Source organism: Triturus cristatus, chromosome 8 (assembly GCF_964204655.1).
Source record: "Triturus cristatus chromosome 8, aTriCri1.1, whole genome shotgun sequence".
Classification (NCBI taxonomy): Eukaryota; Metazoa; Chordata; class Amphibia; order Caudata; family Salamandridae; genus Triturus; species Triturus cristatus.
Window position 1 is genome coordinate 1,117,803,042 of NC_140591.1, and position 27,560 is coordinate 1,117,830,601.

The window sequence follows — 27,560 nt, forward strand, 5'->3', positions numbered from 1 at the left end:
AGCTTCGTGTAAACAGAAGGTTGATGAATCAGTTTCAGACTTCTTTACGCGTTTTGAGGAAACATTTCATGATTTCAGTGGTCAGTCACTTACGGATGATACGGGTCGACATCTTTTTGTTGATAAATATGTGGCGAATTTATTACCGGGAATAGCAGCTCGTTTAAAAGCGAGTGAAAGTTCTTGGTCCACCTCGTCTCCGGCATCCCTCCTGACTATGGCTCAGTATTATGAGCGTCAGGAACAAGAAGCGAAGGGGCATGAGGAGAAGAGATCGAAAGATTTGAAAACCAAGGTGATGTTAGCACAAGTGTATGGTCCGCCTCGTCGGGGTGTTGAGAGAGGTAGAGGAGTATTTTGTGGTCCCCCTTCGGGTCGGACGGATGTTAATAGAAATCAATGTGCGTATTGCAAACAGTTGGGTCATTGGGCCAGGGATTGTCCGGTATTATATGCACCTCATCAGGGACGTGGTCAGGGACCGCCGAGAGGGAGAGGGGGCTTTTCGAATTTTAGAGGGAATTCCAATGATCGTGCTCGCTTTGAGCCTACCGTGCAGCAACGAGATAGACCTAATGTGTTTGATCGGCAAAATCACTATCAAATGTCTGGGAATGACCGCTCTGGGTACCATGATTCGCAGCATGCGTAGGATTGCGTTGGGCGGGGGTTGGAATCAGTTGAAGTGCCAGTTGATCAGAGGGGTCCCTATGTTACAGCAAATGTTCTGGGTTCTACTGATCGGTTCCTAGTTGATACAGGAGCTACTCGCAGTGCGCTGTCCAAACAATTGGTTCCGAGGGCTCCCTCATCTGGCTTAATGGTTACATCGGTAGGGTTTGATGGTACACTCTCTCGAAGCCCTCTATCCCAACCCCTTGCATTTCATGTTGATCAACTTTCTGCACCCTGTCCGTTTTTGCTTGCTCCGAACACGCCTGACAACATTATGGGTCTTGATATGCTTAAGCACTTCAGAGCTACGATCCGCTGCTCCCCTACTGGAGTACGTGTGATATTAAATGACAATCACCCCAAGGCAGAACGGATGTGTGTGGCTGCAGAGGATACTGTATTAGCTTCTCTCCCTCGTACTTTGTGGGCCACTTCGGATACTGATGTGGGACAGATGGTGATTCCGCCTGTCCACATTAGTGTCCAGGAGGGTGCTGTGCTACCACGCCTCCCTCAATATCGTATTTCCCAGGAGGGGGAGGAGGCACTTATACAGATTGTGCAGGATTTGATCGAGGTGGGAGTAGTGGAGGAAGTTCCCTACAACGTCTGCAACAGTCCTATTTTACCCATTTTGAAGAAAGATACCGATACTAGGGTTTATCGTTTTCTTATTGACTTAAGGGAGGTGAATAAGATAGTGATACCTCAGTATCCAGTGGTTTCTGATATCACGACGTTGCTTACTCTAGTCCCGCCAACGGCGACCACATTCTCGGTTATCGATTTGAAAAATGCTTTCTTTTCGATTCCTATTCATTCTGATAGCCGGTATCTTTTCGGCTTCACTTTGAATAATCGGTCCTACAGATTTTGTAGAGTCCCTCAGGGTTATACAGAGAGTCCTAGTATTTACAGTCAAGCATTGAAAAGACAATTGGATTCCTTTGTTCTGCCTGATGGTGTAGCCCTTATACAATATGTCGACAACATCTTGTTGGCGGCCGGCACTCCTGAGCTGTGTGAGAAGTGCACGTTATCCTTGCTTTCCTTTTTGGCATCTCACAATCACAAAGTGTCGAAGAAGAAATTGCAATTTTGTAGACCAAAGGTGACTTACTTGGGTCACCTTTTGTCTAAAGAGGGGCGTGCACTCACACCAGATCGTATTCAAGCAATTTTGGACACGCCAGTACCTTCCACACAGAAGGACGTGCGTACATTTTTGGGTCTTGCTTCTTTTTGTAGGCAATGGATATTGGGGTTTTCACACATAGTTAAGCCATTGTTAGCACTTTTGACAAAAGATATCCCAATTCCTCTTCCCTGGTCAAATAGTTGTGAAATTGCCTTTCAGAAATTGCGACAAGCCCTTTGCTCAGCACCAGTGTTAGGTACCCCTGATTATACGAAGCCTTTTACATTGTATGTCCATGAGAAAGATGGATGTGCATTATCAGTTTTAGTGCAGATGCACGGCGACAAGCAGCGCCCTTCTGCATATTTTTCGGCCGTACTTGATCCTGTTGCCCGAGCATTGCCTGGTTGTTTTCGCTCGGTTGCGGCGACAGCTGTGTCAATACGCCAAAGTGAGGGAATTGTGTTATCTCATAAACTGTTGGTATTAGTTCCCCATGCTGTTGATGCCCTGCTTAATCAGACAAAGACGCAGCATTTGACCAGTGCTCGTTTAACGGGATATGAATTGACGCTTTTGGCTCCTCATATTACGTTAAAGAGGTGTGCAACGTTAAATCCAGCCACATTGTTGCCGTTCCCGGAAACTCAGTCTGAAGCACGAAAAGCACATGACTGTATTCTTGTGACTGAGGAACAGACAAAGGGTCGTATTGATCTCCAGGATACGCCCTTTTCAGATGTTGATGGAGAACTATGGGTGGACGGATCATGCCTGAAGCTACCAGATGGTACGACTTCAGCAGCGTATGCGATTACCACATTACAAACAATAGTGGAGACAGCATGCATACCGCAGAAATCAGCTCAAGCAGCGGAACTGATAGCATTAGCACGAGCATGTGAGCTCAGTGTAGGATTGTGTGTGAATGTTTATACAGATAGCCACTATGCCTTCGGAGTAGCGCACGACTTTGGCCTACTCTGGAAGGAGAGAGGGTTTCTAACGTCACATGGAGCACAGATAATGTATGGAGAGTTAGTTCACAACCTTTTGACTGCATTAACATATCCAAAGAAGATTGCTATAGTTAAATGTAGTGCCCATAAAAAGGTGGTTGATAAAATTGGAGAAGGGAATGCTTTGGCAGACCGGGTGGCACGAGAGACTGCGATGCAGCCTGACTCTACTGCAATGTATGTTGTGAAGTCGCAGGCAGAAAGATGGCACGATGCTAGGAGAGAAGTGCTGGAGATACAGAGGACCGCTTCCGATAAGGAACGGGAGCAATGGTCCAATGATGGACAATTAGATGATGAAGGTTGTTGGAGAAATAAGCAGGTGGATAAATGGAAGTTACCCACAGCTTTTGTACAACCTATGGTTCAGATGGCACATGGACTAGCGCATGTCAGAGCTTCCGCAATTGTAAAGTTACTCACACGAGTTTGGGAGCATCCGGAGATCGCTAGTACGGCAAAGAGGGTAGTGCAGACTTGCATGATTTGCCTGAAGTATAACCCAGGAAAGGGTACACGGACTCCAGCAGGAGGATTTGCAACACCTACTGCACCCTTTGAGGTTTTGCAGATGGATTACATTCAGCTTGAGCGCTGTAACAATCTGAAGTATGTTCTAGTAGTGGTTTGTGCCTTCAGTAAATGGGTTGAGGCATATCCTACGAAAGACAATACTGCAATGACTACAGCCAAGATGCTATTGAAGGAGTTCTTCCCTCGATATGGTGTTTGTAGATTGTTGTGGAGTGATAACGGACCCCATTTTATAGCAGACGTTATCAAGTATATCCTGAAAGGACTGGGAATTACCCAGAAATTTCATGCAGTGTTTCACCCTCAGTCTGCGGGATTGGTTGAGAAATAGAACGGTACTTTGAAGCTTAAGATCGCTAAGATCCAAGCTTCGACTTCTTTGACTTGGCCAGACGATTTACCGCTGGCATTGCTGTCAATTAGATCGATACCGCATTCTCGGACCGGTCTCACGCCATATGAGATCGTGTTCGGACGCCCAATGAATATTTGGGGTCCACCGAAACCGAAGTCAGTGTATGATGTACCTTGTGTAATGATGAATGATTATCTGGCACAGTTAACGGATAATTTGGTTTCTATTCATCAACAGGTTCGAGAAGCGCTCCCTGATCGGTCCACAGGTGAAGGACATAACCTCCGGCCTGGAGACCATGTTATGATCAAGGTGTTTGAAAGGACGAACAGTCTGGAGCCGAGATGGGTTGGTCCTGAGCAAGTCTTGCTTGCAACGAGGACAGCTGTGCGAGTCTCCAATCGGAAGAACTGGATCCACTCCTTGCACTGTCGTAAAGTGCCGCCTGGATTAGTGGAGCCTGCTGTATTGACCGACCATCGAGAAATCCTGACTGCAGAGAAAGGCCGTGCTGTGGAACCGAACGATACTGAGGAGCTCTTTCCGGACCAAGCGATTCCTGGAGGAAGAAGATATCATCTCAGACCGAGGAAGTGATTTCTTTCTGTATGAGGACACGTTGTCAGAACGGCCCTCAGGTTAGTGAAACGGAGAGCCAATGAGGCAAGGGGGGGGGGGGGGGGGGATCAGCCCTGCATTAGTGTAGTGACACCCGTCTTGGCCCGCTGGTGAAGAAATCAACGGCTGCCTAAGGGGAAGAGTTCTGACAACCTTTTAGTTTCAAGAAGATATTGACTTTACTACAAAATGGAGAAGAAGAAGATTTTTTGTGCGACAAGTTTTATTATTATTGTAGCTATTGTTGGTATAACCACGTGGTTTGTTGAGGATGTGACTCCTGCCCGTGAGTTGCTTGTTTTGACTACTCCAGTGCCTGAGGAGCACTACTTTTACACCCTTCCGTATCAAGAATTGAAGCATCGTCAGTCTTATTTGAATAATACTTTTATCCAGATGTTACATCATACCCATGTTGCTACAAATGCTACGAACTGTTGGATATGTGGTATGATGCCAGCTCATCAGAAGAAAGGAGGAACGCCGTTTATACCTCTTCCTTTCTCTCATAATGGCTCTTGTAGAGCATGGTACACTTTGCTTTTTGCCACACGGAAACCTACAGTGGGACGACTACTTTTTAGACTTAATAGGGAATGTCATCAAGATAAAGAAGGCTATCCACAAGCGAATGGAACAATATGGGAGTGGGAAGAATATCGACCAGATAATGAATCAATCCCCTACATCTTCACGAACACCAGAGACACTGCTGGAAATGAAAAATTTGTAATTCAAGTGGCACAAGCTCAAGCGGACCTGTGTGTTCAGAGTGTGGGTCATATTCCTGTTGGTGTTAGTGACTGTATTATTGTTTTGAATATAGATGGATTAAATAATAGTACTTTCTTAGCTTCCCATAATACGTACTTCGTATGTGGGAATAAGGGTTAATATCGCTTACCAGCCGGCTGGTCCGGAGTATGTTATGTAGCGTTCTTATTACCCCCTGTATTCTTAGCGCCTGCATCCTATCATAAAGACTAGAAGTTATTGAACAATGTAACTGTAAATAGGTATAAACGTACTCTATCTATTGATGATGTTGACTAAACTGACACTAGCTTACAGCAGTATGTTGATTTTAACTTAGGATTGTTTTTCTTTGTTGGAGCTGCCCTAAATAGTAGGAAGGTTCGACGATTAATGAGAGTTGTAGAGGCTGTAACGAATCAAGCTGCTGCTGCTCTTGGGAATCTTACGGAAGAATTGCAAATCACTAGAATTGTTGCGTTACAGAATCGTATGGTATTAGATGTTATGTTAGCAGACAGAGGTGGAGCATGTAGAATTATCGGAAGTAGTTGTTGTGTATTTATTCCTGACCACACGCCATCAGTCTATAACGCTATTAATAAATTGCATAAAATCGGAGCTGAGATTCATACAGAAAATGGCACTTGGACCTTTTCTGGATGGTTTTGGGCATTGATAACTACATGGGGATGGAAAGTTTTAACTGGTCTCTGTATTATTGTAGCAGTTCTGTTTTCCTGCTGCATCTGTGTTCAGTGTGGTCCTTTACTCTGTTCTTTATGTGTGTCATTTTGTATTCCTGATAAGAAAGCTATTGCCAATGTCACCTATCAGAAACACTTAAACAAGGAGGTGGAAGAGATGATGAAAATTGACATATATGATGATTATCCTAATAAGCCGAATGTCTTCAGTAAATGCTGAAAGGGTCGTCTGTTGAAAACTAAAACAGCGATATGATTAAGCATTCACTGAAGACATGAATTCTCTACAGTCAAAATGTGTTTCTTGTCTTATGTTGACTAATGTCCGGACTCCATTTTGTATTGTCATGTCTCCACGTGCTTTGCACGAGAAGAGTCCTACCTTTCGCTAGTTGCTCTTGTAATCTGCCTAGTAACAGTCTATAAATAGCTCCTTTGTCCGTCTGGCACATGCCCAGACTTGACCACATCTGTTATCAGTTAGTCCTTGTTTGACCATGTTTTTGCGGGCTCAGGAAATTGTTAACTCCGCCCATATATTGATCCTGTATTGAAAATGTCCATAAATGGTAATGAATTTTGCTCTATGTTGTATCCACCCACTTATGAGCCCCTCTGTTGTGTATAAAAGGGGACCGTGTACGCAAGTTCTTTGTGCTACTCTATACAATACTGAAGAGTGTTGTGTAGGTTGTAGGACCACCCTTAAGGGTTAATAAACTCTGTCTTTGTATTTTGCAGTTTCCGTGCCAACTTCCTTCTAGCTTTCGTTACAGGAGGGCGAACCCTTGTATTTGCGGGCCTAGCTGGGGCCTGTATTCGTCAGCATCCCCCAGCTTTTATCCTACCAGACTTCTGTCTCTGGGTTTATTGGGGGTACAGTGTCTGCCTGAAACTGAATTTTAGGTGTGGGAGGATTACTATAATATACTCCCCACTCAGCCTTCGCTCTAAAGTTTAATGTGATTAAAGACTTATGCCATCTTGAAATTGCCCACATTGAGTATATTTGGTCCCAGGAACTTTTACCCTGTTGTTTAGAGCATGCCCAGGAGTCATTTCTACCCACTAGCTCGTGCTAGGCATAAATGTGACACCTCCAGTCATCCTTTTCAGAGCACCTGTGGACCTGAGGAAGAACAGAAGAGGCCTGGATCTGCTATCTGTAACCTGAAAGGAACTCAGAAGGACTGGACCAGTGCCCTCTTGTACCCAGGAGAAAGAAGTAAATTTAAAGGGTCATAAGACTAACCACCTGTTCAAGCTGCAGGGATACAACAAACAACAAGACACCTTTCATGCAACTGTCCAGCTGACAAGTGGCAACTGGTCCTGAACTGGATTCTGCAGTTTGCCTCGGCCTGAAAATCTGTGAGTCTGTATGCGCCTCCACTGAGGCCATAGGGGCATTTAGAAATCTACTCCTGTGAAGATTGGGCCTTGAAGGACAAAAGTCAGAAGGTAAAATCTTTGACCTGGACAGACATGGTTGATATATCTGACCCATGCTCCATCATGGGCAGTTTCAAACTGCGTACAGGTCCCCAATCTACTGCAACAATTGTTTATTATTAGCACCTTGAGCTTTTTGAAGCTATTCCTACATAAACTGTTTTAGAATACTCTATCTGCATTTTGAGGTTTAGGAATGTCACTAAGAATTTTTTTTTTATTCTTACATTTTTACCCTCCAACCCTTGTTTGCTTGGTGCATTAGAATGCAAAGTTCATGTTTTTTCACATATTTTCTAATTACTTTGGAGAATCTAAATAACAAGAAAGCACACTGTGACTATATGCCCACTTTTATCATTATTCCGCCTTTTCAATTTAAAACTATGTGATTGTACACATTTATCAGAGCCTACAACTTGCAAACCACAGGCACTTTGTATAGGATCAATGGCGAGTCCCCAAGGCTGTCCCTGCCTATGCCCCGCTCCCCAGATATTTAGTGTCTCCTACGCCCCTGACGCAATCAAAGGCAATAGATGCAGGAGACAACACTAGAAAAACAAACCTTAAAAAGTTAAAAGTGCTATGGCCATTTATCAAACATTGTGGAGAGTAGTTGTCTGCTGATAGAAAACCAGTCTAAATCGCATGACTGTCTGATAAGAGTGTGGGAGTAGGTAGCAGAGAGTCTCTTAAGTGAATTTAATTTTAAATCAAAGAGGGCTCATGTTCCAGTGAATACTCCCTTGGTTGAAAGCTGCAAAAAAATGAACTTAAAAGCAACTAAATTGGCAGCTTAGAATTTCGAATTGGAATCTGCAGGACGCCTAACTTTGAAACAAAATCCCAGAACTTATGGACAAAATACAAAAATACAAAACTTAGGGACTAAGTACAACAAGCATTTGCAATGCAATACGTCTCACTTTAGTTAAAGTTTCAGCTGTTGGTGTTGCAAATAATGTTTCTTTTATATTTATTTTTTGTCAACAAATATCCAAGCAGTAGCATATGTAATAAAAGAAAATCCACGAAGATAGGAAAGGTCGAAGTACTATAGGCTGTTACCAGGTGTCCCTGTAGAGTTTTAAAAGGACCTCTATTAACCATAGAAGGTGCTGCACCCTCAATGCAATTATAAAGAAATTTAAGTTAAGCATATGTTTTCATTTCATTTTATTGGAAATTATATTTTTGTTAGCTTGCGTTTAAAAAAATGCACTATTAGAAAAAGAAAACAATGGTGCGTTTTTAAAATGCAGCTAACAAAAATCTCACTTCTAATAAAAACAAATGGAAACGTGCTCAGCTGCAATGGTACATCATTTACATCAATGGATGCTCTCTCCAGAGACTTCACAAAAGGGCAGGTAAAAACATCTAATATCCCGATTAACTGATTCTTATTTTTACCTTTCACACTCCTCTGAGGTGAGCTTTCACACTTCTACACATGAACAATACTTCAAACAGAGAGTGTACACACTATGCAATAATATTCTAAAGATTTCAGGAGGTCAGAAGTATCTTTCCTATTTTTGAGTATTATACATATGATTTTGTGAAGAAAACAGAAGTATCAGCAATATTAGTTTTAGGAAAGGCAATGCTCGTTCCAGAATAGCAAGGCACTTCTTATAAACAAACTTTAGGCAAATCTCTGATGCATGCAAATGTTTCTAATAAATGTTTAAGAATAGCAAACACAAAAAATATGCATAGTGAAATGTCATTCTGCTGCACCTGTCACAGCTCCATTTCAGTTGACCGACCTGAGTGGGATGTTCAATGCAAATCACTTATTATACGGACTATCTCATGTTCTTTATTTTGAGAAGTTCCATCAATTTTGTTATCTAATATTCTGTATATAATAAGGTGCAATAAAACTATATGGTGTCTATCGGCAGCAATGCAATTTCAAGCTAATACAGACATAACCACACACATTTACATTAAAAACTAAGCATGGCCAAATGTAATTAAGAGACAGCATTCAAATTAGATAGTGTAAGAAAGGGGTTCTTACCTTTGTACCGGTTATACAAGTGTTCTAATTTCTTCCTGTCTATTGAGTTTTTCATGGATTCTTTGTAGTAAAAGTCTGGGTTCTGGAAGTAGTTGTCTGTTGCCAGTTCTAGTTTCCACTCATTTTGCATTAAGCAATAAATAGAAGTCCTTTCGCCAGCCTGGGTAAATGCCATAAACTGGCGGACCTTGTCCTTCTGTGACGATTTAAGTTTATGCTTTGGGATGCAAAAGAAGCAGGAAAGCCAATGAAGCTAATCCAGAAGATGAGTTCCGCATTCTATTACTAATGCCTAGATTTTACAGGGAATTAGCTTTTCGGTGCCATAACACAGCTCACTTCAGCATTACAGGAAGACAAAGGCTTGTTCTTCTGCAGTTAAAAAGGCCACTTTTTTCCGCAAAACTGAAATGACAGCAACCTATATGTACAATTATCTTACACTTTACAAAGCAGCAAACAAATAGGATAAAACAACGAAGCAAAATACATTTAGGCACCTAGAAATGTAATTGCAAAAACAGAACACTTAGTGCAGATACAGGTTACAGGGGTAAGCTACGATTAATTCAAAAGCACAAGGAAACCATTGCAGATTGCAAATATGGCACACACTACTCAATAATGTACAAATATCCAACATGTTAACAAGCACTAATGCATTTTTTTTAATAACGAAAAAAAGTCTATTACTGTGGAGCAGATCACTTTTTTTTTTAAAGGTTAACTTCAAGTAAAGTACCATTATTAGGGGTTTAAGGATATGGTCAACGTAAACAAGCAATTTGGGTGTTTCATCAAATGGAGTGGAAATTATACTAAAATAAAAACATAAAAGGCTGATCGCGACTGACTGAAAAAAACTAATTAACCATGAAAGAAATATGAATACTGTAAGCAAACAGTGGATTAAATTTGCCATAACAGGTGTGCAATTAAAAACCTAAAAATTTTAAAACCGTTTAAAAAATATTTTGCGTTTGACCATATTTTCCTGTAGTGACTAGATGAATGCACAAAAACGCAGAGCTGCCTGTTACACAAAATAAGTGGTGTATATTAACTTCATAGAACATTAATGAAGCTATCATGCGAAAGAATTCTTCCTTTAAATTGGAACAATACATGCCTTGAATTTAAAGGGCTTGTGTAAATCTGAAATGGACTGTAACTTGAATAGGATGATTCCATTGGAGACTTTGATAATCCAGAGAACAAAACAGTTATGTAGATGCTGGAGGAACCACTGTGAATAATTTAGGGCAGTAATTTCTAGAATTGTTTAGCGCCTCTTACCTGCACTTACTATTCTCTCGGTACGGAGCATCTGGTTGCTACAGGACAACCAATTAATCAATAATTTTAGATCCATCAACATACATTTGACACCCACTTTGCTAGAAAGTTCCCTTATACAAGTATATCAACCAACTTAAGATCTGCCTCACTCTCACCCAATTTTGGATGCCCATCTACTTGAAAACAAAACCCACCAAGAACGAATTCATTCTCATCACCATCATTGCCAATGGAGTCTGGATCCAAGGCTAAATCTACAAGAATATCTGTAGGGATTCAATGTCCACCTCACTGCAATTCAAAATGCCTCAAGCTTCTCACTAAAAGCGAAAACTCCTCCATGTCTTAGGCGCTCAAGTAGCTACAACTAACCTGTCATCTTCTGTGAAAATCTAACAATACCGAACTAAGTCAACTTCAGAACCACCACCAAAGCGTTAACCATATTGAACCAGACCAATGTCAATGCCTAGCACCATCATCATCATCCTCGGTGCCCACCTGTCTCCAATGAAGAGACTGTCTGGCAAACCATTGGCTTACTCAAAGGTCTATTACTAGATCACTCTGGCAGAACATTACTAGGTACACTTACAGACCTGCACCCTCTTAGAAACTTGGTACAGTGGCTAAAGGCAGTTTAAAAAAAAAAAATACCCCGACCTACAAGCTGTAAATACTCATCACCTCAAGAAACTAATGAAACATATGCAGTCATGATATTGCCAGACAGGAAATTATGACGTGCAATAAGGAAACAAGCTTTCTTGGGGTATACACCAAGCCTGTACCATAGACTGGGCTTGGTCGTTTACGTCTACATTTCCGAAGGAAGCTGAAAAAGCATCTTTTCAATGAGAAGCTCACTCTCCTTTGGTAAAGATCATTCTGTTACTCCTGGTTTGGGACTCAACTGGAAAAGAACCTCCTCCCACCTGTCCATGATTCTAAAGCTTCCCTTTACCTGCAGATAGTAATGAGAGATATAGTAGTTTCAGTTTCACATATTTATGATCACTAGGGACCAACTACAACCAAGTAAGTTAAGCTGTGCCCCCAAAAAGGCCAATCATCACCATCTGTTAGCCCACATCAGTTCTACACATTTCTGCTGGGAAATCCACACCTTACCAGAGTTTTCATTTTATAGATTTTTGCTAGTGACTTGCGCTTCCAGACAACAAAACTATTTGTTCAGGACAGCTAATGGGAATTCAAAATACAAGCGGACAGGAAAGCCAAGACATGCCGGCATGACACTTGTGGTCAATAGTCAAACGTCAAAAAACCCACCCTCTGATTCTCAAGCAAAGAGCCAAACAGTGCACTTGGGGACCTATGTTAAGGTGGTCACTGGAGAACACACTGGTGTCTTCAGATTAGTTTCTAGATAAAGTAAACATATTGGCAAACTTTCTGCTAGAATATATTTCTATGTACTAATGTTACTAACTTTCCTGTAAGCAACCTTTGTCAGTCTACATTTAAAAATGACAGAAAGCCCTTTTCTTTATTTTGATCTAGGTCAGTGAATTCCACCAATACAGCAGAAAACAATCTACTGGGGAAGGGAGGGGCATTCTGGAAGGTCCAGGAGCTCAGTATGTATGTTAAATAGAATCATTAAACAAATTAAATGCCCTTAATTGAAAATACAGGCAATACTGAACATAAAGAATTATAGATGGGTAACAGTGAATTATAGGGATGTTTTACACCGAGGAGTTCTGAGTGGCATCAAGTAGACAACAAGATTGAAGCTCTAGTGTCAATGATGACATTCAAACCCCCAAGGGTGAAAAACATACTCTTAATTCACTTTTCACCGATTTATAATTGTATGTTATGTGTGGCCCCCTAAAATCACTGCCCCTGCTTTCTGCTGCCACGCAGGGGGAGAAGAGTAATGAGAGCCACATATAACATGGCCTCCGTTATGTATCCCTGTCCAAAAGGTTAAAAAAATACTTACCTGCGACCCTTGGCCAATCCCCACCTTTCCTGACTTCCATCCCCCTTCTGCAGCTGTGCTTTCTTCTTTCAATCAAAGTAGACAACCATAGCTGCGCTGATAGGCACTCAGAGCCCTGCATGCCTGCCCTGGAAGGCCTTATTGATGTAGCAACAGTGGGTAATGAGTTTTGTTATCAACTGTTGCTACGTCATAGCTGTGAGTTATGACATTTGGAAACTGAAAAAAACGATATAGGCTCTCTAGGTGAGCCATGCATAATAAATAAACGACAAACAAATGAAAATTATTATACACGAGTGACTAGCGAGTCTAAGTCAGTGAATAGGACTTATGAGATTTGTGGGCAAGGGCCAGAGGTCTGCCAGCAATTTGATTGCACATAATCTGATTATTATTCATCATGATTAACCCTATCAGCTTGTAGCACCAATACTATTCTGCATCATTCCAACATTGCTCCAATTTTCAAACTATTTTAAATACTCCAGTTACTCATATCACATTTTCTAAACTATCTTTCCATATTTGATTCTGTCCATTTGCATTTAGCAGTATTATACTATAAGCATACAATTGTTTACACTTACAAGAAGCAGGAGAACTGATTAGCACAGAATCACTAAACAATATTCAAAATAAAGCTGTGAGGCTCTTCCCTTATGGTAGAACCACAAGAAACATGTTTTCATTATGTGCAGTGACATTAGTTATACAATTCCACCCCAGCCCAGCTCACTAAAACCAGATTTTTCAAAACGTTTTGCATCCGCAAGTGACAATAGATCTGTATCCCTTTATTCTTGACAAGCACAGAGGAAAATGGAGGACAGCTGGAACACCATAAACTGGTGTTATCTCAAAACAAGAGCAACTGTACCATCTATTTAGCTAATCTAGTACATAAAGCTCCAGTAGCCCAAAAAAAAGTGAAAAAACCTCACAGACGACAGCGAGTAGAGAAAAAGAAGCAGCATTGGAAAAGCCTATGCGAGAGCTATTGGTTTTCGCAATGTGTTTCTGCCATGTTGTAAACCAGTGTGGCTGCTTTTCAGCATAGCTAAAAGTTAGTGACGTGATGTAGACTGTAGTGGGGTAAACTGCGTTGGTGTTGGGTAGATAGAAGTGGAGTAGACTACGGTGGTGTGGGGTAGACTCAAGTGGAGTGGGGTAGATTGGAGTGAGGTGAGTGGAGGAGAGTAGAGTGTTATGGCGTGTAGAGTGGAGTGGTGTGTTGTACCGTGGCATATCAGAGTGACGGGGCATAGTGTGGAGGCGCAAAGAGTGGAGGGGCATGTCGTAGATTGTAGTGGGGTGGATTAGTGTTCTAGAGTGGAGTTGTGTACAGTAGAGTGGCGTAGTGTGGAGTATGCATGGAGTGGTAGCACACTGGCATTACAGAGAACACATTTTCAATAAAAATGACGATTAAATTTTCACAGGCATACAGTTTTATTGCACACATAAGATAATGTGTGGAAATGTAAATACCTAGTGTACTGATGTGTTTTGATCGTATTCAAATATTTGTTTCCACTACACTTCAGAATTACAAAAAAATGTGCTTTGTATGCACTTTCCCAATTCTGACATATACTGAAATATCAACACAGTTAATGTTGTGTGCTAGAAAAAAAGCCTTTCCTTTCACAGTAAAATTGTCACAAATTCTCTCCTTTTGAAGTCCGAGAAAGAAAAGTACATACCAACCTGCCTCGGTACACAGAGTTACATTTCACCTCTGTCTTTAAATGCATAGCAAATGTGACCAGATAAAAACAAGATCTGAAGGCCTGTTTACAGAAAGCAAGCACTCTGAGAAATACAGTAGACAGGCAGAGCTAAGCTCATAGGGCAAACTCAAGCTGGACAGTCTAAAAGCAATAAAGCCAGAAAATAGAAAGAAAGCAACTGAGTTACAAACCACAAAGCCAATGGTAAGCAATGGGTGGAATGCATTCCCAGGGAAGCTTTCAGAATGCCCACAAAAAGTCGAAGGCAAACCTGAAAGCTGTGCTGTCGGATAGGCTTCAACCTAAAAACAGGACTTGCAATACAATTGGTTCTGCAGGCCTGTTATGGTTAAGGGTGCCATCAGTCTGAGTCAATACAGCAATGCGTAGCTGATATATGCTCAGACTTCAATCAGAAGAATGCTTCTGGTGAATGCAATGAATGCTGCTTGACCCTAAAGGCAGGCCTAAAACGGAGAGGCACACGCTCCTTTGTGATCTCATAGCACAAAGTAATGCAATACATACTCCATCATGGCATTATTATTTATTATTTCAATGATTTCAGAGTTTTCTGTGGCATTCTGCATGCAGCCTGGAAATTCAGGCTTGACAGTCCCTTGTTGAGAGGACCAAGACTAATTTGCAAATGGCTGTATCCTCCTACAGGCTCAAACTTATGGCTGCAATCGGCCAAAAGCAATTACCAGAGGCAGAGATTAACTCAAGAACTCTATCCATCAATTTCTGTGCGACACACTGCAATTTTGCTACTTTTGAGCACTATGAGTTAAGTCGTAATTTCACAGAACATCGCAAAATGGGTTGTATGTGGTTTTATACAAAAACGCTTTAAAGGAATACCATTACTATTCATTTAAACTGTTTTATGGAAATTTTCAAAATGAATAGCATTTACCTTTTCATAGAAACCATTCATAGAATGTCTTTTTTGGTTGAAATTATCTTTGGAATGTTTATTTTTTGAGTGTAAATGCAATGGCTGCAGCTTTTACTTTCAGGAACAGTTTTGTCAGAGAAATATATTTTAGTGCTTAACTTCAGGGGACATTATTCCATATTTATATCTTTTACATTATCAAATAATTACTTCAGACGCTTTTAATTCGCTGACCCATCATCTCCCCCATAAAACCATCCATTGCAGGTCCCATCAATCCCTGCCCCCGACAAAACCCTTCACCAAACCTAAACTATTCCCTAAAGCCTAAAAACACCCTTTATATCCCCCAAAAAATCCACCATCCCTGAACCCTAAAAATCTCTTTCTACGCCTAAACTCCACCCATCCCATACCCCTTAAAATACCCCAACACACTCAAACACTACCTATCCCTGAACCGTAAAAAACCCGCACCGCCCTTAAACACCAACCATCCATGACCCATAAGAAGGCGTGACCGGGAGCACCAACATGGCAGTTGCTTTAAGCGGAGCTCGGTCGTGGCCCTATAAAAATCCTGCGATTCTCCGGGAGTTTGCAAAAGTTGCAGCCCCCTAAGGGGGATAGCACTCCACTGTAACTGTACGGAGGTGGAACGACCGAAAGCAGAGCACTTCATACACCGAGAAGCTCCCGTGCGGAGCAACGCAGACGCAATGCGGGCCGCAGGCCTGGGACGGAAGAGAGAGGACGGAGGAAAGAAGTCTGCCTAGAGGTCTATATCGTTCACCTGAGGAGGTCCAACCCGCGGCGGGGTTGGAGACATATATAACTATCCCTATTGAGTTGTATGACACTCTCTACTTTACGCTACTCAAGTGCACATCTAAAAACTTAACGCCACTGAACTCAACATCATTGCACTGAACACCACTGAATTCTATATCTGGACCGGAGGCGAGAATTATGCACTTTATTGAATAGCAGCCATTTGTAGATAGTAAACAAACTACTATTCCGATGAACCATAGGGAATAAACAAGCAAAAACAATAGAGTGTCCATGGCCAGAGTGCCCCATCTTCTGTCCAATCACAGGCTCCCAGGGGGCTGATAGTCCTCTGTTCCTGTCTACTCCTTCTCTTTCTTCGCTGCTTGCAGCCAAGATAAGTCCTGCTTTTTGCTTCTCTGTTTATGATAATTGCCTTTGTATTTGATTATTGCCTTAATTGTGCCTAACGGCGATTCCGCTATTGTTATTTAACATGTTGTCTCACGGAGCGCTCTGCGCTGTGAGCTCTTCGTAATTATATGCCTCACGCCGTTCCCCTCACGGCTTGTGTGTTGCCGGCGCACGCGCACCACTGATTGTGGTGGGCGCGCGCCTGCCGACATTCCCGCCGTATTTTTAATTCTATTGTGCGGTTTGTTTCTTTCCCTACAGGTTTTGTTGTCAGCGTGGTTCCGCCGCTACTCGGCGGCCCGCGGCCAGCCGTGGGAGCGTTGGAGCTCCCTAACGGCTGTGTATTGGTGCTGCGGTGACGTCTGTCATCCGGCAGAGGGCGCCCGTGTACACACTCGCCAGCGGCGTGCGTGCCGATCTCGGCGCATTCAATGCGCTGCTGAGTCCGGAGCCGCATTGCCGCAGGGTTTTCTGGTCCTGCCTGCTCTAGACACTCTTGATCCGGGTCTGTTGTTTTCTGCCATTAGGCAGTTGTTATTGATTTCCACTCCCATTGAACACCCAAGGGTTTTTCCTGGGTCTGTATTCTGCCATTAGGCAGCGTGTGACGGTTTCCTACCCTGGGGGTCTGTACATAATAGGCTACTATACATTTATTTCGCTCTTGTACATCTCCGAGTTAGTATTGCAGTCAGTCTGACCCTTGTTGAGCAGGTTGCCCCTGGGCTGTTGGGTCTCGGGCTTCACGCCCTGTGGTTAATTGCGGCCTCAGTCCGCCCATATTGCTGGCTGACACCCAGCCCCCCTTATCATTGAGGCACACCACCTCATGCGGCACCCCACCCTTTACCCATAGCCGCTACTTCCCTACTATGCACCTGTCTCCTTAGCTATGGAGGGTTATGAAGAGGTCATTTATCAGGACGACAAATGGGAGGAGGACCCACTGTCTACCCTTCCATGGGACGACTAATTTTATGATGCTGTGGATGCGCCCATATACAAGGCGGTGGAGCAGGCCATGACGCCTCTTGAGGAGAGGCTGTCACGCCCAATTGATCAGGCCTGCAACAGGCTTTTCTGGTCAGCACTGCTCTTCAAATGTCTTCTGCCACCACAGGAGACGGCGACCAGGGTGATGATGGTGACAATGCAGAGCCTTTACACCCATGGCGCCTGTCTCGTTCCCCTTCTGTTCCTGATGGACAAGGTGCTCCTTCCGCTGCTGAGCAAAACCTATGCGCGGACATGCTGAATCCAGACGATATACTCAATCCAAAGCCCTCCGACTGGGCTCCCTTGGATAAAGTCGCCCAATACGTAGCCAGTCGGAGACGCCGGCCCCTTGAGCCAGCTACCCGCAATTGTCTTCCCATCCCTTGAAGGGAAAGTGGCCGCCACGCCCTACATTGATCCCAGAATGGCCACTTTTCTGCAAAAATTTGTCAAAGACCCTAAGAAGGGCATTGACAGGTCTTGGCGTGCTTGCCAAGACAAGCTGCTCGATATTTTGGGGCCAATTACCAAAATACTGGATATGGCCGAGGAGGCTAAGAGCTTTGGTTCCCTGATTTTCCCAGACAATCTTTCCTCATGGGCCCAGCGCGTGGTGGTGTTTTTGGAAAATGCCAACTGTGCGATATCCACTGAGCGGCGCAGGTCCCTGCTCATTAAGGTCGACCCCAAGTTGGGGGACCTGGCCGACTCGGAGGCGGGCGCCATTGCTCAATGTGGCCTCTTTGGTGAGCCTTTCATTAAGGAACTAGGAAAGTTTGTCAATACCTTCACCTCCCTTGACAGAGCTCAACTTTCTATTAGGAAGGTGTTTCGCCCTCAAGTTTTCCGAGGGGCTGGACGAGGTAGGGGCCACTCCATCACAACCAGCAAAGAGGTCAAGACTCCTCCGGACAGTACCAAGACCAGGCCCGCTTCGTTAACTTTTACCCCACGCGTGGACGACGAGGCAAGAACAGAGGCGGTAGAGGTGGTGGCGCCTCCAGCTCTTCCGGTAAGTGTTCTCCCTTCTTAAAGTGGGGGGCCGGCTGGTGTAGTTTTCCCGGAATGGACTTCCATCACGGGGGACGCCTGGGTTTTGCAAACCGTGCGGGGCTTCCACATAGAGTTTCATGGGGAACCGCTAAAGCCCGTGCCACGACGCGCACTATGCTTCTCCGCTGCGGAGGCCGAGTTGGTCGACAAAGAGGTTCAGTCTCTCACAAGGAGGCGATTGTAGAGTCTCAACCTCACCCAAAGGGATTTCTCAGCAACCTCTTCCTGGTGGACAAACTGGATAGGGGTCAGAGGCCGGTCATCAATTTGCGAGAGTTCAACGAGTGGCTGGTTTACCGCCACTTCAAGATGGAGGGTATCCATCTGCTTCGCGATATTCTTCGTCCCAACGACTGGATGGCGCGCCTCGGCCTCAAGGACGCTTATCTCGCGATTCCAAATCTTCCAGCCTCACCGGCGGTTTCTACAGTTTTGTTGGCGGGACAGGGTATACGAGTTTGCCACTCTTCCGTTGGGCCTGTCCTCCGCCAGTTATCAAGCGCCTCCGTGCCTCGGGTATGCGGCTCATTGTCTACCTAGACGACATCCTCCTGATGGCACAAGACCCCAGCACACTCTCTCGTCACCTCCAGATGGTGGTCAATCTCCTTCAGAGCCTCGGGTTTGTGATCAACGAATCCAAATCCACTCTGGTTCCTTCGCAGAAAGTGTTTTTTCTTGGGTTTTCAATCGAATCCGTGTAGTCCACCCTCAGCCTTCCCCCCGCAAGTTGACAAAAATCCGTCACGAGATACAGAGGGCTCTCGCCCAGCCCCAGATATCGCTCCAGCAGCCAGCTTGCATCGTGGGCCTCCTTTCGGCTTCCATCCAGGCTATTTTTCTGGGTCTGCTCCATTACAGAGCCCTCCAACGGCTCAAAGCTACGCATCTGCGACGATGCCATTCTTATTCCCACAAGGTGGGTCTTTCAGTGGACCCCACAGAAGAACTTCACTGGTGGCTCTCAAACATGGAAGCCTGGAATGGTCGAGCCATTTTCGGTTCCGCGCCAGATATCGAGTCCGACGCAAGCAGGTCCGGTTGGGGCGTGAGATGTGGCGACTTCTCCACGGGCAGTGTTTGGTCTCCGCAAGAGCGACGGTTTCACATCAACTGTCTGGAGCTTTTGGCAGGGTCGTTTGCAATCCAGTGCTGGACCAAGGATTCGGTCCTGTGTCCTTCTCAAGATGGACAACATCTCAGCGATTCGCTATATAAATCATCTCGGGGGCACGCGTTCGAAGGCCCTCACAGACATGGCGGCGAATGTTTGGCAGTATTGCCTGGATCACCAGATCTCAGTGTCTGCAGAGTATTTTCCCGGTCAGGACAACCAGGTAGCAGACTTCCAATCCCGTCATTTCCACGACGTGAGTCTTTGGAAGCTACATCCGGGAGTGTTTGCGGATCTCTAGAGTATCTGGGGCCCCTTCTCAGTAGACCTCTTCGCGTCTCGCTTGGATCACCAGCTTCTCAGATTCTTCAGTTGGAAGCCGGATCCCCTGGCAGAGAAGACCGATGCGTTCCTGCAGAACTGGCAGGAGGAAGCGGGTTATGCCTTTCCTCCATTTGCCATGATCACCCGGGTGTCGGCCCAGGTGCAGCGGCAGCAAGCGAGCATGGTGCTCATTTTGCCGATTTTGAGGTCGCACGTTTGGTTTCCCGTTCTTCTGGAAGTTTCTTGGGATTTTCCAATCCCACTCCCCCTTTTTTCGTATCTCCTTCTCATTCCGAACGGAGTTCCTCATCCGCTGATAGAGCAGGGCTCACTATCCCTGATGGCATGGCAGAATACAGGAGACGATGGGAGGTCCCGGGCCTTTCGGGAGCGGCTGAGAAATTCATGTCTAAGGCTTGAGCAGACAGTACTGTCAAAATATATCGTTCCTCTTGGAGACGGTGGTGTCGTTGGTGTCTGCGACGGAGTATCGATCCTGTGGCAGCAGATGTAACTTCCCTCCTCAATTTTTGGGCTGTGTTAGCGGAGGAGGGTTTGGCCTACAGGAAAGTCAATACCTTCCGCTCCGCCATCTCTGCCGGCCACACCATCGTGGACGGCTCCCCAGTCGGGTGAACACCCTCTGGTTTGTCGCTTCCTTCAGGGCATTCGCCTTTCGCTGCCTCCTGAACCACGGTATTCCCAATTATGGGATGTTAACCGGGTCCTGAACCTATTAGTCTTGGCAGCCGAACAGATTACTTTCTAGGAAGAAGCTCTCCGCGAAGTTAGCCATGCTCCTTTGCTTGGTCTCCTGCAGACGGGTCTCGGATGTCAGAGCTCTTGACGTGTCTGGTTGAATTTTTTCCGCTACTGGGGTTACCTTTACTGTCCGTAGGCACATCATGTGTAGGACAATGTCCATATCCTACCCGGCTTTCCCAGACACCCCGAAGTTATGCGTAGTGGCTTGCCTCAAGGCCTACGAGGAGATGAAAGAAGAATTCCGTCCTCCCGGGGAGCGACAGCTTCTCATTGCTCTAAAGAAGCCCTACAAGGCTGTATCCTCTCCCATGATTGCCCGTTGTGTTCGGTGGCTGATGCAGGAGGCTGGTATAGACCTCGGTATGTTTGGTGCTCACTCCGCTAGGGGGGCAATGGCCTCAAAAGCATTTACCCTGGGAGCTCGTCTAGAAGACATTCTCAATGCTGCAGACTGGTCTTCAAACTCTACCTTTAAGTGGTTTTACTTTAAACCGGTTATTGATATGGCTCATTTGGTTGTGAGCAAGCTTTAAACGAACATAATCCTCACCTCCGGTCTAGACATAGAATGAAAAATGTCCCAGCTATCGTAACGGAAAGTTTCAATTCTATTAAGTACTCGGAGGTGAGGATTATCCCACCCAGGGTACAAGTTCTTTGTTGGTTTTCCCTCCCTCGTATTGGAGTAAGTAAAGCTTTTTCCGTAACTTGTTTTTGACAGACTTGTGCTTGACCTTAAGTTGCTTTTTCCGCGGGCTTGATCCTTAGCTATTTCTGTCGCTCACGCTATGCCTTTGCTCCTTGCAGGTGATTCCAACAAACAAGATTCATGAAGCGTCCTTGATGGCTGACCGAGCGACGACAGAGGAGGAGTAGACAGGGACAGAGGACTATCAGCCCCCTGGGGGCCTGTGATTTGACAGAAGATCGGACACTCTGGCCATGGACACTCTCTATTGTTTTTGCTTGTTTATTACCTATGGTTCATGGGAATAGTAGTTTGTTTACTATCTACAAATGACTGCTATTCAATAAGGTGCATAATCCTCGCTTCCGAGTCCTTAAAAGAATTGAAACTTTCCGTTACGATAGCTAGGAAATTTTTTATTCTACTGTTGACCACTCTGCTGTAACCCACTCCATTGTATGGCACTCCACTGTAGCCCACTCTACTGTACTGTGTGTGCTATTTCAGTACACAATATTCAAATATATTGACCCTACACTGTAAAATACTCCACTGTACGTCAGCACAATGCACCCAAGTACACTCTAAAGTTTGTACAGGACCAGGGGTGTGGAATTTTATTTTATTAATCCACTTTTCCAATGGACAAAATGCTACAGAAATCTACATGTCCTGTGAAGAAATCCACTTGTCCCACCTTCTTGGTAAATAAATTCTATGGACTGGGACAAAAAGATTAAAAGATGTGTATTTACTCTTGATTAAACAGATCAAAATGGGGTGACTTTTTGAGTTTGTTGCTGAACCTGCCACACAGCCTACCTGCTCTCTGTGCCACGCTGTCCCTGCACCAACGGAGGACGCCCACACCTGCACACCACAGCGTCTCCCTGCCGCTGCCGTATCTTCCACCTACACGGCCGCTGTGCGCAGGGAGACTACTGCTCCCAGCAACCCTTGCGGGACGAACCCGCCCACGTCATCATAGCGCGCTTGAAGGCGCATAAAGCCAGCGGGAGCCCCCGCGACGCGGGATCGCGCGCGGGTCGGCGCCGGGCAAAGCCCGGGCAAAGGGCGGGCCCTCTGAGGCCCTCAGAGGACAGAAGAGACTGGACTGGGCCACGGACCTTGTATGTATGTATATAATACAGTCCCTGTGAAGTTTCTATACTTCGTTGTGTAACGTGGTTTGCTGCAGGGTCTCAGCATAATTAGCTGGTTGTATACCCCCCGGGAAAAACCTACCTGGTTCCTAGGATTATCGTTAGGGTTGCTAATATGTCTAATATATCTAAGGTCAAGTCGGATAAACCTACTAAGGGGGCTGGTTCTATGGATAGCTATCTGGTGCAAAAGGTGACCCAAATCAACAACACCCGCAGAGCTTCCCTAGGGCGGGGTAATGATTCTGCCGGGTGTGTTGAATTATCGTCTCCTCTGGTAGTCACAGCTCCTATAGATGGACTGGACGGGGGAAGCGGGGCTGCTGTAATTATTGCAGCACAATCACACATAGATCAGACTACAGACGACCCTGAAGTTGTATCTGAACTAACAGAGGCTGAGGCTGAGTCATCTCCCTTATCATCTCTATCGCCCCAGCAAAGACCAATAAGACTGTGCAGGAAGGTGCAAGCTAAGCGCATTGGCAATCATTGTAAGAGTAAAACTGGGAGGGGCAATAAAGTCTCTAACAGTGGGGGATTGCAAAAGAATCAAGGAGATGGTAGTGGCATGGGCGGATTGAGTTCTAATATCGCCCCTGAACCATTATCACTTCTATTTCACTCACTGGAGGGAAAATTAGAGGCAAAAATTGTAGAGTTAATGCAACCATTGCTAACCAAATTAGATACTATGGCCTCAGAAGTAGAAAGACTAGGAGGTCTGTTAAAATCCCATCTGGCTGGAGCATCTGGCAAATTAGATGCAGCAAATATTAGACCAACTGTGGATGACCCGGGATCATCAAAAGGAAGTATATCCAATATTCATTTAAACAGGCAGATTAACAAACAGAACATAGTGGTTGTTGCTGATCCTGTTTTATCGGATCCCACGGCACCAACATTGCAGAAAACCATTAATACGGGATCTCCTGAGGGAAACTTGACCCATACCCACATAAAGAAAAATCGTCATGTAAATCTTCCCCCTGATTGTGCACCTTATGTGGCTGTACTTACGAATGTCCCTCCCATTCAGCCCCATGCACATCAGGTGTCTGAAGAAAATCACGACTCTTTAAAGAATAGGACGGTTTTCTGGCTCAACAAGAATTGTGGGTTTCCCGTCAAGTATGCAGACCAAATATTAACAACAAGAAGGGTGAGCTGGATTGGATCATCTAGCAAGACAACAAATGGTGACTGCATTATTATTAACTTTAGGCATCCTCAGCATGCTGCTACAGTTCTACTCAGAGCTGCTGCATTGGCCAACACTCCCAACAGTATCTGTATACGTCCACTGGGGTTTTTTTATTCCCACTTTATTAGAAATCCACAAACCCCTGGCCCATTTAGATCACGTATACCATCACAGTCACTGCCTCCCAATGAGGAATATGTTCATAATGTGGGGTTACAGAGAGGTAACGGTTTCAACATTGCAACCCACAACAGATTTGATGTCCTCTCGGGATTGGAGCTATGTGACTGACAGGAGGTATCTGGTGGGCAGGAAATCCGTGGCTTATTGGATAGGGATTGTTCGGAATGTATTTTGGCTGCCAATAACTAATAATATAATTTCCTGGAACATTGCGGGTCTTGGTTCCAAAATGGAGGATTGCAATTGGATTGAGTATATTAAAAAGTACCAAATTATCTGTTTACAGGAAACTTGGTCAATCGATTGTAATTACTTCCTGGAAGGGTATAAGGCCTACTACGTACCGGCAGTAGTAACTAACAGGGGTAGACCTAAGGGGGGCTTGGTTGTGTTTATATCTATAGTTTTATGTTGTAAGGTTCGGAGAATTACAACAAACCACACTGGCATTATTGGTTTAGTTTTAAATGGAGATAACTGTATGGCCGGTCTGGTCAATTTTTATAACTCCACTAATTGTAGTACCAACTCTAGTCAAATAGTTACATTGCATTCCTTTATTAGTAACTCTATGAAGGGTTGTCTTTATAATCTCATGGTGGTCGGGGATTTTAATGTTCATCCCTGTGGAGACCCTCTTTTTAAAATGATCACAGAACTTAATTGCCCGGACTGTGAGAATTTCCATTTTGAGCACACAACTGAGGGGGAACATCTTAACGATATGCTCAATGAGTTAGAATTAACTCCTATGATGGCATTGATGGCCCCAAAAAAGCGCTTTGATACCCCAACGTTCAAGGGGAATGGTAGGGCAACTTTTATAGATTTTATTTTGTTAACATCTGTAATGCAGTCTTTTGTGGGATTCTTCTCTATTGAAGTCAGTGAATTCAGTGACCACAATCCTCTCACCGCTCTTATGAGGGGTCCACTGATAGCAAAAGAAAGAGTGGAACCTCTTATCGGTAGGGTGAATACCACTGATGGCAGACGCCGTCTGAAATGGTCCATGGTAACCCCAGATCAGCTGTATACCAAAATAAAAACTACTTGCGCTGACGAAATTTCGTTATGCACACAAGTGGATGCACCCCCAAACACTGTCCTAAATGCCTTCAACTGTTTAGCGGTAAAGGTATCTCAATTACTATCAGTACCTACAAAAAATTCGGGCTCCTTAAAAGGTCCAAGGTGGTTTAACAAGGATTGCTCTTTGGCAGCTAAAAATCTAAGAGCAGCATTGTCATCCAAGCCTAGGATAAAAGCTGATGTTCAGCAATGTAGAATGATCTATAAAAAAACTATTGCAAGACATAAGGAATTTCTCAGGGAAGAGGCGTGGCTAGCGATCTTAGATCCTGCCACCCTTGGAAGTAGTACAGCTTTCTGGGCCTTGATGAGAAAACCATTTCTGACACAGGACCCGGGAAATGGTACTGAAAGTTATATATCTAAGGAGGAGTGGGAAGTGCACTTTAAAAAACTATACTGCTGTACAGAGGACATGGATATTAGTACTGACTGTAGCAAAACTGGTGTACAGATTGTTTTTAATAGAGCTGAAGTTTTGGAGGGCATACAGGGAATTACAGGTGGAAAAGCTCCCGGCCCGGACGGGATCCCCCCTGATTTATATAAATCTGATCCTAGCTTTTGGGCACCGATCCTAGAGTCAGTTTTCAATGCAGCGGTAAAAGAAGGATGTCCACGGTCTTGGGGTGTTTCCACAATTGTCCCAGTTTTTAAAAAGGGTGACAAGGGCAGCCCACACTGCTACCGACCGATCTCTTTATTAGATTCTATGGTCAAGATTGTAGGAAGAATTGTACTGCAAAGACTGGTAGAGTGGGTGGAGGAAAAGAACATTATGTCTCCCTCGCAGTACGGATTTTGTAAAGGCCGGTCAACAACTACTCAATGCCTTAACCTCTTCCTGATCTTAAGTAAATATACTATAATACAGAAAGGTACCATTCATCTTGCCTTTATGGACTTGTCGTCAGCGTTTGACTGTGTCAACCGGTGTAAGCTGTGGCAGTCCATGAGGTCAAAAGGGGTTGATAGCGGTTTGGTTGATTTCTTGGTTGCCCTACACTACAATACCAGTGCCAATGTGAGATATTCCCTGGACTTGAGTGTATCTAATAATTTTAGCATTGGAAAGGGTGTCCGGCAGGGCTGTATCCTGGCCTCCTTTCTTTTTAACTTTTATATTAATGACTTAGATGGGGTGTTACAAGATGTTCATGCTGACTGTCCTAGAGTTGGTAGACGAGGAATTCCAATACTTCTTTATGCAGATGATGCAGTACTTTTATCTAGGACCGAGAGGGGATTGCAATCATTGTTAACAGCATTTAACACATTTATGAGAGACAGAGACCTCTTGGTAAATAACACTAAATCTTTTGTATTACAAGTTGGTCAGCAACCTAGAAAACCCTTCCAATTTAGGATTGGCGGAGAAATAATCCCCTTAACTAAAACATTTTCTTACCTAGGAGTTCTCTTCGACACAAAATTAAATTGGGAACCTCATCTTGCAAAGAAAAAAGGTGAAATGGCGAGGGTTAATGCATCAATATTTAATTTTGCATCTAAATTGGGGAAAAAGCCAATCTGTGCTATGATGAAATTGTACAATGCTAAGTCTGTGGCAACTGTATCCTATGGTAGTGAACTTTGGGGGTATGTTAATGGAGAGCAATTACAGATTGTTGAAAATCGTTTTATGAAGCGTTTATTGTGTGTCCCATCTGGTACGGCTAATTTTGCTGTTCATGAGGAGTTGGGGTCCCAATATATATGTGATTTGCTTTCCTTACGCCCTTTGAGGTTTTGGCTTAAAATTTGGCTAAATGAGAACATACCCCTAACACACTTAATCATGAAGGACTTTTTGTCTCTGGACAAGGCACTGAGCTCTCCTTGGCTAAGCTATCTAAAATCAAATTTTGACAAACTTGGTCGCCCTGAACTCTTTTCAAAACCAAAATCAATTACAAGGGGAGATCTGGAGCAAACCAAACAATCATTTTTGTGGGGAAAAAAGGTTATGAGAGAAGAGGTGGAGCTCCAGAAACCAAGTGTGAGAAAGTTTGTTATGCTTAAGACCACAGTGGCCGTCGAACCATATTTGGAAGGGTCTTTTTCTTCACATGAGAAATTCTTACTGACCAGATTTAGGTTTAATCAATTCCATCATCTGCTTATTCGACCGAAATGTGATATTTTTAACAAATTGGCAGCGCCCTGCGGCTGCGACGGAAAGTCTCCGCAGGATATGCTGCATTTTATCTTTTTATGTAAATTTTATGAATTTCCTCGTAAATTATATTTAGTGACTCTTTTAAAAAAACTTGGTTTTAAACAAATCAGACCGGCTCTTTTGTACTTGCAGCTTTTGCACAGTGACTTTGTATTAGATTGAGAAACTGCCTGGACCAGTGAAACCATGCCCCTCGTTTTGTGTCTATACTCTGATAGTACTGTACTTTTTTTGCATTGAAAAGGTTGGTTGTTTTTATGTGATAATGAATTGTACATTTTATGTATGTCTTTTATGGTTAGCAATAACCGAAATAAAGATTTTTTGAATTGAATTTTTGAATTGATTTGCAACACCACAAAGATCAAATGTAATTTTGTACTCCACAAGTGGCAGTACATTTTTATCAGTTATGCACGTACC

At 44.0% G+C, this 27,560-nt stretch overlaps 1 protein-coding gene across 17 annotated transcripts in view; it reads right to left on the minus strand.

Moving 5' to 3' along the window:
- The window catches only part of DCUN1D2 (defective in cullin neddylation 1 domain containing 2), a 205,591-nt gene that overhangs the window by 164,372 nt on the left and 13,659 nt on the right, over window positions 1–27,560 (minus strand). For 7 of the 17 annotated variants that reach the window (XM_085622708.1, XM_085622706.1, XM_085622709.1 and 4 more), the window contains one exon: window positions 9,284–9,500. In XM_085622708.1, coding sequence (XP_085478834.1) covers window positions 9,284–9,458 — 175 coding nt within the window. In that variant the 5' untranslated portion in view covers window positions 9,459–9,500. Of the gene's footprint in view, window positions 1–9,283; window positions 9,705–27,560 lie in introns of all 17 variants that reach the window. The other 10 variants (XM_085622711.1, XM_085622719.1, XM_085622710.1 and 7 more) reach the window with 2 other exon arrangements.